The following is a 12,524-nucleotide window of genomic DNA, read 5'->3' as shown; positions in this document are numbered from 1 at the left end:
TAATGTAATCATGTGTAAGTATCCGCTTTCCTAAAACTATTCCACTGGACCAATATTACACTATACCACTATTCCACTGGACCAATAGGAGCTAGACAACTGTTCCTGTAAGTAAATAAAATGGTTTATAAAAATATATTTACTTACTGTGAGTGTTCGGTTCATCTGTCAAGACAGAAATGGAAAAAAATAGGATATTTTGTTTAATTAGTACGGACAAATTGTATCAATATTAATTTTATAAAACCTAATAATTATTAGTGATAAGCGGCCACAACCATGCTCGGGTGCTTGGTACGTGTAATGAGCAGTTATTGCTCAGATGGGCGTGACTCCAGTATAATGGAAGTCAATGAGGAACTCAACATTTTTCCTTGAAATCTTCAAGAAAATTTCTGGAGTCCCCAACTGACTTCCATTATTCTCAGTACACGAGTCGCACTAATCTGAGCATTAACTTCTCGTTACGAGTACCAAGCACCAGAGCATGGTAGTGCTCACTCACCAAATTTGTAAAAAAACAAAACAGTATATGGAATATAAAGTATAATAAAATGCTTTATCTCTGCATTATTTTTGCATGACCATAAATTATAATTAGGAATGCATTATAAAGGAATACATAACTTTTAATTTTGTATAATTCATCTTTTTTCCATTCAGAGAGAAAATAAATTAGAAATAATTCTCAAAATTCTGAAGAGAAAGTCTGAGTTCCTTAAATATTGAATTCTTTTGAAATGGGAATTATGTCTGTAATTGAATATAAATATGTACAGTACTGACCAAGTTTGGACACACCTTCTCATTCAAAGAATTTTCTTTATTTTCATGACTCTGAAAATTGTAGATTCACATTGAAGGCATCAAAACTATGGATTAACACATGTGGAATTAAATACTTAACAAAAAACTGTGAACCAACTGGAAATATGTCTTATATTCTAGTTTCTTCAAAGTAGCCACCTTTTGCTTTGATTACTGCTTTGCACACTCTTGGCATTCTCGTGATGAGCTTCAAGAGGTAGTCACCGGAAATGTTTTTCACTTCACAGGTGTTCCCTATCAGGTTTAATAAGTGGGATTTCTTGCTTTGTAAATGGGGTTGGGACCATCAGTTGTGTTGTGCAGAAGTCTGGTGCATGCACAGCTGGTTGTCCTACTGAATAGACTGTTAGAATTTGTATTATGGCAAGAAAAAAGCAGCTAAGTAAAGAAAAACCAGTGGCTATCATTACATTAAGAAATGAAGGTCAGTCAGTCCGAAAAAATGGGAAAACTTTGAAAGTGTCCCCAAGTGCAGGGGCAAAAAACATCAAATGCTACAAAGAAACTGGCTCACATGAGGACCACCCCAGGAAAGGAAGACCAAGAGTCATCTCTGCTGTGGAGGATAGGTTTATCCGAGTCACCAGCCTCAGAAATCGCATGTTAACTGCAGCTCAGATTAGAGACCAGGTCAATGCCACACAGAGTTCTAGCAGCTGACACATCTCTAGAACAACTGTTAAGAGGAGACTTTGTGCAGCAGGCCTTCATGGTAAAATAGCTGCTAGGAAACCACTGCTAAGGACAGGCAACAAGCAGAAGAGACTTATTTGGGCTAAAGAACACAAGGAATGGACATTAGACCAGTAGAAATCTGTGCTTTGGTCTGATGAGTCCAAATTTGAGATCTTTAGATCCAACCACTGTGTATTTGTGCAACGCAGAAAAGGTGAACGGATGGACTCTACATACCTGGTTCCCACCGTGAAGCATGGAAGAGGACGTGTGATGGTGTGGGGGTGCTTTGCTGGTGACACTGTTGGGGATTCTTTCAAAATTGAAGGCATACTGAACCAGCATGACTACCACAGCATCTTGCAGCAGCATGCTATTCCATCTGGTTTGCATTTAGTTGAACCATCATTTATTTTTCAACAGGACAATGACCCCAAACACACCTCCAGGCTGTGTAAGGGCTATTTGACTAAGAAAGAGAGTGATGGGGTGCTAGCCAGATGACCTGGCCTCCACAGTCACCAGACCTGAACCCAATCGAGATGGTTTGGGGTGAGCTGGACCGCACAGTGAAGGCAAAAGGGCCAACAAGTGCTAAGCAGCTCTGGGAACTCCTTCAAGACTGTTGGAAAACCATTTCCAGTGACTACCTCTTGAAACTCATCAAGAGAATGCCAAGAGTGTGCAAAGCAGTAATCAAAGCAAAAGGTGGCTACTTTGAAGAACATAGAATATAAGACATATTTTCAGTTGTTTCACAATTTTTTGTTAAGTATATCATTCCACATGTGTAAATTCATAGTTTTGATGCCTTCAATGTGAATCTACAATTTGCAGAGTCATGAAAAAAAAAAGAAAACTCTTTGAATGAGAAGGTGTGTCCAAACTTTTGGTCTGTACTGTACGTATTCCGAAAAGGAAAGTATTTCGATGTCTAGGTCTATGCATACCATATCAAGTGATGAAAGCTGGAAAAGTTAAAAAAAGTTAGAATTACAATTACACAGGTCTAGAAGGGTAAAATCTTTTGAAAGTAAGAGATGTTTTTTATATACTTTTGATCACTGAACTCGGTAAAAATACTGAAAAAATTCCATCACAAAGTTTTTTCACAAACACTGACTCAGTTTCTGACAAAGAACTTAGGATTCTGAAGACTTTCATGCAAGTCCCAACGAATCGCAAGTTTTTTCACATAAATTAAATTACTCAGGGACAGGGACTTGGACCTTTTTAAAAGTTCTGCCGATTTTTTTGGATGTAAACTAAAGGAAAACAATGTATAGAAAAAGGAATAGGCATTAGGCAGCTCACCTGAAGAATTTAGATGCATATAGAGCATGGAGCATGGACAGCCACTCTGATTAAAGTGAATAATCCAAAGGAAAAATGTTAAACTCCAGCTCCAAAAAATGTTAAAATATTTGCCGTATATACTTGAGTGTAAACTGAGTTTTTCAGCTCCTTTTTGATACTGAAAATGCCCCTTATACTCCAGTGAGGGTCCTGCAAAAAAATATTCTTCCCTGTCCTCTGTATCTGCAGTGTCCTCTTACCTGCTTCTTGCAAACCGCAGACACATAGATCCTTCCATGATCATGGCTAGCGCAGGGGCTGCCGCTGCCATCAGAGCTTTACTTCATTTGAATGATCTGCGGCGCCATAAAGCATTCAACTGAAAGCACATACACTAACAGCATTAGTCCTTGCACAGGCCATGATCACCGAGGGGTCTATGTGTCTGCGGACTGCAAGAAGCATGTAAGAGGACACCGCAGGAATGGAGGACAGGTGATAATTCTTTTGTGTGTGTATGTGAACAATGGCATAATAAAGGACAAGAAGAGGAACATTACTGAAGTATGGGCACATTACTAGAGGGATCATTACTTCATGAGACAATATGGGCACATTACTACAGGAGGCAATATGGGCACATTTCAACAGGGGACATTATGGGCACATTACTACAAGGGAAAATATGGACACATTACTACAGCAGACAATATGAGCACATTATTACAGGAAACAATATGAGCACATTACTACAGAAAACAATGTGGTATATTACTACAGGGGATAATATGGGCACATTATTACAGGAGACAATATGGACATAATACTACAGGATACAATATGAGCACATTACTACAGGAGACAATGTGGGCACATTACTACAGGGGACAACATGGGCACATTACTACAATTTCAATTAAGATGTCGTATGCTTCACAAATGATATATATGCAGCCAAGCAATAGTGTAACAATGTGGTAACAATTAAAATATATGTGTATAGGGGAACGCCCCTCTTATGTTAAATCATTATGTTAACATAAGAGGGGCATTCCCCTATACACCCACAGGATATTTAAGGGTGGGGGATTTGAAAGTCTGGTGCTGTATGCCAAGGCCCAGACACAACATGCTGGAGGTCTGCTTTACTGAAGGTAAAAACATGTGGATTCTTTTGGAAATATACGTTCTCTTTTGTTATATTTGTACTTAAATAGCATCCTGACCTTTTTGTTTATTATTGCAGCTCTCTTTTGACCATAGTCCCCTGAGGAATAAGCATATTATGAAACGCGTTGGGAGGTCTAAGAGTATATCAGGTCAGATGGTTGCCAATTGAGGGGTACTGTGAGGCTGTTATGAATTGGCCCCCCTCTATATATTGGACAACTTGAGTTTTTCTTTATATATCTTTATGAGCTTTGTCTATATGACCCTACTGTCTTTTGTATATAACTCAGTTTTATGTATTTGACAACTTGTCTAGTGTTGTCTTCATTTCCATCACCGTGGTGGGAGGTTCCCCCTCCCCCCCCCCCCCGTGTGAAGTTTGTCCTTCCATGGTGATACTAGGAGCCTTACATCTGCTCCAATTCGCTTGGTTGTTTTTTACAACCGTATTTGTTGTGTGGTTTGATATTTTTAATCATTAACCAATAAAGGTTATATTTTAATTGTTACCACATTGTTGCACATTACTACAAGCATCCAAAATGTGCACATTACTATAGGGGACAATATGGCACATTACTACTAGTAGCTGCTACATTTCCCACCCTAGGCTTATAATCGAGTCAATAAGTCTTCCCAGTTTTTTGTGGTAACATTAGGTGCCTCAGCTTATACTTGGGTCGGCTTATACTCGAGTATATACAATATATCATGATTGAATAATTAAAATCCAAATACACAATGAAAGATGGTTAAAAATGATATTTTGACCATAATGTTAGTGGTTTCGAGTGGCTGCAGTTGATAATGAAGCGACCAGTGGTAGGGCCGCGGGTGTGTGTGTATGCTCTATTCCAACAAAATCCCCATACTCAGATTTTACCGGTGGTAACATTTCTTTACTATAAAACATATTTATAACACAATCAACTGAACTATCTGCGCACATGTGTATAGTGGCGTCCCCGGATCTTCACTCCTTCCGGGTGCGCAGCAAGGAAAAAAAAAAAGAAAAGAGAAAAACACAAAGAAATGGCGGCAACTTTCCCTAACTTTCCCTACAATCACGTACCAGTCTATCCCAGAAGAAGATGCCGCTCCCACGTCGCAGGCCTGTAGTCTCACGATGATGGGTCCCGGTGCAGCGCTGAAGGGATGCAGCTCCTCGGTCTTTTCCTTTGATCTTCTCCCGCTGGTAACAGATTCTAGTCAGTCTTTTAGTCCCGGGGCACGCCGAACAGAAGAAGGGAAGTCACAGCCCCTGCACTTGCACTCAGGGTGCGATGCTCTGCAGTCCGGTTAGATCCTTGGTGAAAACAAAGTCCTGCAGACCGGGAATGGCAGAAACCACTTCCACAGGGTGATTCCTCCAAGACTCCGGTGGCAAAAGAGCCCTCTGTTCAGGGAGACCACACGCAGCTCTCTCCTGGCCGAGCTCCGGGGCTGAACCTCCTTCCCGCACTTTTTCTTCCTGGTCAGCACACACAAGCTGCAGCAGGGGATTTCCAACCTCTGTGTTTGTGATTGCACAGTCTGCCACTGCCCCCTTGTGGGCAAGTGCTGAAGCAATATTCAAATCCATTTCTACATTAATGATGCAGTCTGAATTGTTGATCCCATTACATACCCCCCCACTTAAAGGTTGGCAGTCCCTGTCAACTACCGTCGGTTCCCAGGCAGCGATGACTGCAGATGTCACAGGGGTTGGTTGAGAAGTGGGCCATACATACTGGTCCCTGTAAGACCGCCCGGGCGGGATCCCAGCAGTGGTGCGGTCAGTGCGTCTCAAGGGTCGGTTGTTCCCCTCCCCGTCACTGTCTTTACGCCCCACTTCAGTCAGCACTCCGGGGGAAGAACTGGGTCGTGTAGGTGGGTCACCGGTCTCAGAGTCGACGTGATCACTATGCTGGGAAACGTCCGTGACGTCAGTCGTGTTAGCAGCGTCACCCCCTCCGGGTACTGTGGTAGGGGTGTCAGGCTGGGATCGGCAGGGACGCAACATATTTCAGTGCACAGTGCGAATGCTGCGACTGTCTTCACCCTGCACTCGGTATACATGCCCGTTGGGGTAGGGGCGTTCGATTACCCGGTAGACTTCAGTCTCCCACTTGGCTCGAAGTTTCCCTTGCGGCTTCTTGATATGGAGCAGGACTAGCTGTCCCAACTTCAAGGGTTGCTCTTGCACGGGGAGTGGGTCAGCATGTATCTGGCCCCGGATTTGTTGGCTCACCAGCCGGTGTACAGTCTCCATCTTCTGTCGGTGAGCATTTAGCCAGGAGGGGTAGTTATGGCAGACATCATCTCCAGGACGGAATAGGTTCAGGTCATGGACCCCTTTTCCGGGGCGGCCAAAGAGAAGGGTGTGTGGGGTGTAACCAGTCACGGAGTGGACCTGGTTGTTGTAGGCCCATACTAGATCGGGAAGGAATTGGGGCCATTGGTCTTTCTTATCATCAGCCAGGGTGCGGATCAGCTGGAGTAGAGTCCGGTTGAAGCGTTCACATGCACCGTTCCCTTGTGGGTGGTAAGGAGTGGTCCTCGACTTCTGAATCCCATACATCCGATGCAGCTCTTCGATAACTCGGCCTTCGAAACAAGCCCCCTGGTCGGAGTGCAACCTCTCCGGACACCCATAGACGTGGATGAACTGTCGACAGATGGCCCGTGCAGCCGATTCAGCCGTCTGGTCTTTGGTAGCAACAGCGACAGCGAATTTTGTGAAGTGATCCACCATGACTAGGCAGTACTGATAGCCACTGCTCGCCGTCCCAATCAGCAGGTAGTCCACCATCAACAGCTCAAGGGGTCTGGATGTTTTAATTGTCTGGACAGGTGCCCGCTGCTCAGGGGACTTGTGCAGTTCACAGGTGCGACAGGTCTGGCAGACGTCTTCAACCAGCTTGCGGAGCCCCGGACAATAGATGGACTGTTGAATCCATCGAAAGGTCTTTTCTATTCCGAAGTGTCCATTCCTTGTGTGGGCTTGGGTCACCATCTCACGGGCCAATTGATCAGGCACCACAACTTGTGTGCATTCTTCCAGCATGTGCGACAAGAAAACCTTCCGGTATAGCACTCCTTTTCTCAGAATCAGCCGGTCCCACTGACTGAGCAGGGTCAAGGACCCGGTAGACAGTCGTGCCCGTATATCGGCGGGAGGCTTCTGCTGCCGCTTCACCCATTGTTTGAGTAGAGCCCATTCAGGGTTCTGATCCTGGAGCCTGCACCACTCCTGGGGTGGCAAGGCGACCCCCACTGGAGTTCCAGCTTCGCCCACAACGAACTGGCAGTAATCCATCATCTGTTGGGCGAGCTTTGCAAAGTCAGGCGTCTCGTCCCCTTCTAATTCTTCATCCCGGTCTCGGTTGAGTAAGGGGTATGACACTTTAGACAGGCTGTCCGCATTTTGATTCTCAGCTCCAGCCCTATATTTGATCTTGTAATTGAACTTAGAGAGCCGAGCCATCCAACGCTGCTCCATGACTCCGAGCTTCGCATTTTCTAAGTGGGCCAACGGGTTGTTATCGGTCAGGACTAGTACTTCAGCCCCCGTGAGGTATCCCGCAAATTTCTCCGCCATAGCCCACGTTAGGGCCAACAGCTCCAGCCGGAACGAGCTATAATTGGTGGGGTTCCTCTCGCCTTCATGTAGGGACCGACTGGCATAGGCTATGACCCGTTCCTTGCCTTCTTGGACCTGTGAAAGTACTGCCCCTAGACCCTGTAGGCTGGCATCAGTGTGTAGTTGGAAGGGCAGGTTGTAGTCCGCATATGCCAGGATGGGGGGAGACGTTAAGGCACCCTTTAGGCCTTGGAAGGACTCTTCCTGGCTGGGTCCCCAGCTGATGGGTCGTCCTCTGGGGCTGTTGGTGGTCCCTCGAAGCAGGTCATGCAAGGGTGCAGCAAGCCGGGCGAAGTTTTTGACGAACCGGCGGTAGTAGCCGGCCAACCCCAGGAAAGCCCTGACCTCCTTGACGTTTGTGGGCTGCGGCCAATCCCGTACAGCGGCTATCTTCTCTGAAGACGGCTGGACACCTTCGGCTGAGATCCGGTGGCCCAGATAATTGATCTCGGGCTGCAGAAGACGGCACTTGTTGGGTTTCAACTTCAGGCCATGTTCTCTCAGCCTACTGAACACACGGCCCAGCTGCTGCAGGTGTTCTTCAAATGTGGCCGAATAGACTACAATGTCATCCAGGTAGATGAGGGTGAAGTCGAAGTTGAAGTCTCCCAAGCAGCGCTCCATCAGCCGATGGAAAGTCCCCGGCGCGTTGTTCAGACCAAAGGGCATCCGGTCGAACTCGTACAGGCCCATGGGTAGGATGAAAGCAGTCTTCTCTCTATCTTTCTCGTGCATAGGTACCTGCCAATATCCGCTGGCCAGATCCAACGAAGAGAAGTATTTGGCTTTCTTCAGGGCTGTCAGGGATTCTTCGATCCTTGGCAAAGGGTATGAGTCCCGGATGGTGCAAGCATTCAAACGGCGGTAGTCCACACAGAATCTCAGGGACCCGTCCTTCTTCTTGACTAACACCACCGGTGCAGCCCAGGGGCTCTGGCTTTCTCGTACCACTCCAGCGTGTAGCATGGAATTCAGGAGATTTTTCACTTCTTGGTATTGCTGGGGAGGTATTTGGCGGTACCTTTCACGGATAGGAGCAGTGTCACCTGTGGGGATTTCGTGCTTGATACTGGTGGTGCACCCAAAGTCGGTGTCATGCCGGGCAAAGGACACCTGATGCTCTTGAAGTAGCTCTTCCACCTGGGACACCTCCCGTTTGGAGTATTGGGATACGTCCAACTGACACTTCTCTCGTAGTTCTCGCCCCGCGTTGGTGTCACCCGCGACAGCGGCCATGGCAGAGACCGTCACTGTCCAATCTCCCTCTGTAGACGGTACAAACTGGAGGGGGCTCATAGGGTTCACCTCTTCGGTCAGAGCGTAGACTCGGGCGAGCTGTGTCCCGGCTTCTAGGTCAACGCTCACGTTAGCCGTGTTGCCCAGCCTGACAGGAATTCTTCCCTTTCTCACTACTGCTAGAGTTCGAGCGACTAGTGGATTCAGCTTCCCTTCCTTTGGGGTGCGCGGCTCAATCAGCACCTCCACGCCTTCAAGCTGTCTCGTGGTGCTAAGGGGTAGTGAGATAACTGTCTCTTTCCCAGCCGGTAAGGTGATCCTAGTATGGCGGGGTACGGTGATCATGGCCAGCGGCAGTTGTTCTTCTGTCATTCGCTGGAGGTTGCAGGTCCGGACCACTTGCTGAAAGGCACGGCGGGTGGCCCTATGTGCGGTCACTTCTTGCCAGTACTTGGGCCCCTTCTTGGTAAACAACACCAGATTGAGGTCTTTCAAGATGTTCATCCCAATAATCATGGGCGTCTCTGATCCAAAGCCTTCCCTGACCACGATTATCCCTCTCTTCCCGAGATCTTGGCCACAGATTTCGGTGTTCATCCAGGCAACTCCCGTCACCGGAATGGGTAGATTATTGGCTGCTTTGATCTTGATGGCGGTATCAGGGTCATAGGCAACCCGCGGCTTTAGACACTCTTCGTAGAACTGCTCGGAGATGGTGGATACCTGAGACCCAGTATCCATTAACCCTTGTACGGCGATCCCTTCCAGTAATACTTCCAGGGTGGGGCTATTTGATGCAAGTTTGTTCCGTGGCTGGCTCTGTTTTCCTACACCCCTCTCTTTGGCGTCCCCTGCCGAGTGAGCCTCTTTGGCAGGGGCGTCTAGTTTAAAGACGGCCGCTGTTGTGGGACATGACTTGCTGGTTCTGGTAGATCGGACTGTGGATGAACTTGAAAGTTCTGGGGGCAACGGTTGGCTCTATGGCGGGGATCGCCGCATGTCCAGCATCTTCCCATCGGCCGGCTGGGTTGTTGTCTCGCTTGCCGGCCCGCCTGTTGGTCTAGGGTGAGCTGTAACACCTGTTTCTGCAACTCTGCCACCATCTGCTTCAGTTCTTCCGTGTTGCTGTTCGGAGTCCCGATACCAGATATGGACCTGCAAGCCGCGGTATATGTCTGTGTCTCCACGACAGGTCCCCTTGAACGTTCTATAGCTTCTTGTTTGACCTCAGCGAAGGTAAAGGCCGGATTTATCCGGAGTAGATCTTGCAATGAGCGGTTAAGGTACGGGTCTCTCAATCCGGTCACGAACTGATCTCTCAACACCAGGTCACGGGCACCCGTACTAGCTAGCTGTTCTTCGTTTCTACAGGCTTGTTCTAGTAGCACTTGAAGGGCATTGGCATATTGAGGAATGTCCTCCGACTCGAGCTGAGTACGCCGGAAGAACATATAGCGCAATGTTCCCGCATAAGTGGTCGGCCCATAGGTGTTCTCCAGCACCCGCACCAAGTCTTCCAACGTACGCTGGCCCCTAACCGTCTCCAGCCTGACTGTCGTCCACGCTTCCCCCTCTAATGTTAGCATGGCCATTTCTGCTAAGGTCTTAGGATCAGTGTTATACATTTCCCCCACTATCTTAAGTTGTTCAGTCCATTCAGTTACAGGATAGTTCCGTCCGTCAAACTTTCTCACCTGATTGACAATAGACAGCGTGGGAGCCGTCCGGTTATAAGTTACTACCGGGGGATGATTTTGTTGGTCACACATCCTGCCGACTATGCCACATGAAGCGACCGGTGGTAGGGCCGCGGGTGTGTGTGTATGCTCTATTCCAACAAAATCCCCATACTCAGATTTTACCGGTAGTAACATTTCTTTACTATAAAACATATTTATAACACAATCAACTGAACTATCTGCGCACATGTGTATAGTGGCGTCCCCGGATCTTCACTCCTTCCGGGTGCGCAGCAAGGAAAAAAAAAAAAGAAAAGAGAAAAACACAAAGAAATGGCGGCAACTTTCCCTAACTTTCCCTACAATCACGTACCAGTCTATCCCAGAAGAAGATGCCGCTCCCACGTCGCAGGCCTGTAGTCTCACGATGATGGGTCCTGCAGCGCTGAAGGGATGCAGCTCCTCGGTCTTTTCCTTTGATCTTCTCCTGCTGGTAACAGATTCTAGTCAGTCTTTTAGTCCCGGGGCACGCCGAACAGAAGAAGGGAGGTCACAGCCCCTGCACTTGCACTCAGGGTGCGATGCTCTGCAGTCCGGTTAGATCCTTGGTGAAAACAAAGTCCTGCAGACCGGGAATGGCAGAAACCACTTCCACAGGTTGATTCCTCCAAGACTCCAGTGGCAAAAGAGCCCTCTGTTCAGGGAGACCACACGCAGCTCTCTCCTGGCCGAGCTCCGGGGCTGAACCTCCTTCCCGCACTTTTTCTTCCTGGTCAGCACACACAAGCTGCAGCAGGGGATTTCCAACCTCTGTGTTTGTGATTGCACAGTCTGCCACTGCCCCCTTGTGGGCAAGTGCTGAAGCAATATTCAAATCCATTTCTACATTAATGATGCAGTCTGAATTGTTGATCCCATTACAATAATATGTTTAACTAAGTGGCAGGATTGCTTTCAAAATACTGATGATAGATTTCAGCTGATTGAGGGGCACTGCAGCCAAAATTTGAGATGCTGCCACCTGACTGCAGGCCCCCTATGCTAATTTTAGGTGGTTTCTCCCCCTGGAAAGACTCACCAGATACCCCCCTCCCGGCTCCTGTGGTATGATCTGCTCTGATATAAGTCACTGCGTTGCCCAGCTTCCGGTCTCTTTGTTCCTGGACCCGGACCTGTTTGGGCGGCCGGTGGAGTGTACCCGCTTCGGAGGGCGGTAAGAGAGCTATCAGCAGGGAGGAAAGAGTTTTGCCCATGACGCTTTAGCTGTGAGCGGCTCCCTCTCTGCTGAGGCACAGGTGATATGGCCGGCGGGCGGTGTTTTCAAGGAAATACCCGCTCGCCGGTCTGCCTGTGCTCGCAGGCTGACACAAATCCCCCCATCAGCAGGGAAGGAAGCGTCCGACTCACAACGCTGTTAGTTGTGAGAGGCTTCTTCCCTGCTGAGGCACAGGTGATATGGCCGGCGGGCGGTGTTTTCAGGGAAATACCCACTCGCCGGTCTGCCTGTGCTCGCAGGCTGACAAAAATCCCCCCATCAGCAGGGAAGGAAGCGTCTGACTCACAACGCTGTTAGTTGTGAGCGGCTTCCTCCCTGCTGAGGCTCCAGCTGGGTGTGCCGGCGAGCGGCGTTCTGAGTGAACTACCCGCCCGCCGGTCAGCTGGAACCCGTCCCTCAGTTTGCAAAGAGCGCGAAAGAGCTCTTTGCTTAAGGCACCGCCCACCCGCCGCCCTGCCTCTGCCCGCGGTGGGGGCGAGTGCAGACTGTGAGCCGGCGCGGTCCCTGATGCAGCGCAGGTGGAAGCGCTGCAGTAGGGACCCGCCGGCTTTGTGTGAATAAAAAACCCCGTGCCCCTGATCCCTCCACTGCCCTGTCACCGCTGCCCTGTCATAAATAAATAAATTATACATACAAAATAAATAAATTACAGCCTCTAATGCAGCTCGGATTGGAGGTGCTGCATTGATGTATGTGCTGACTGCTGAAGTCAGCAGAATCCACATCCCTTATTGGTATCCCC

General features: G+C 48.1%; 1 protein-coding gene across 1 annotated transcript in view; it reads right to left on the bottom strand.

Moving 5' to 3' along the window:
• The window catches only part of LOC142312631 (scavenger receptor cysteine-rich domain-containing protein DMBT1-like), a 660,637-nt gene that overhangs the window by 581,022 nt on the left and 67,091 nt on the right, over positions 1-12,524 (bottom strand). The window contains exon 5 of the mRNA XM_075351627.1: positions 926-936. Coding sequence (XP_075207742.1) covers positions 926-936 — 11 coding nt within the window. The remainder of the gene's footprint in view (positions 1-925; positions 937-12,524) is intronic.

This window comes from Anomaloglossus baeobatrachus, chromosome 5 (genome assembly GCF_048569485.1).
Source record: "Anomaloglossus baeobatrachus isolate aAnoBae1 chromosome 5, aAnoBae1.hap1, whole genome shotgun sequence".
In the NCBI taxonomy this organism is placed as follows: domain Eukaryota; kingdom Metazoa; phylum Chordata; class Amphibia; order Anura; family Aromobatidae; genus Anomaloglossus; species Anomaloglossus baeobatrachus.
The sequence above is the reverse complement of the archived record's forward strand: the minus strand, read 5'-3'. Positions and strand labels throughout refer to the sequence as shown.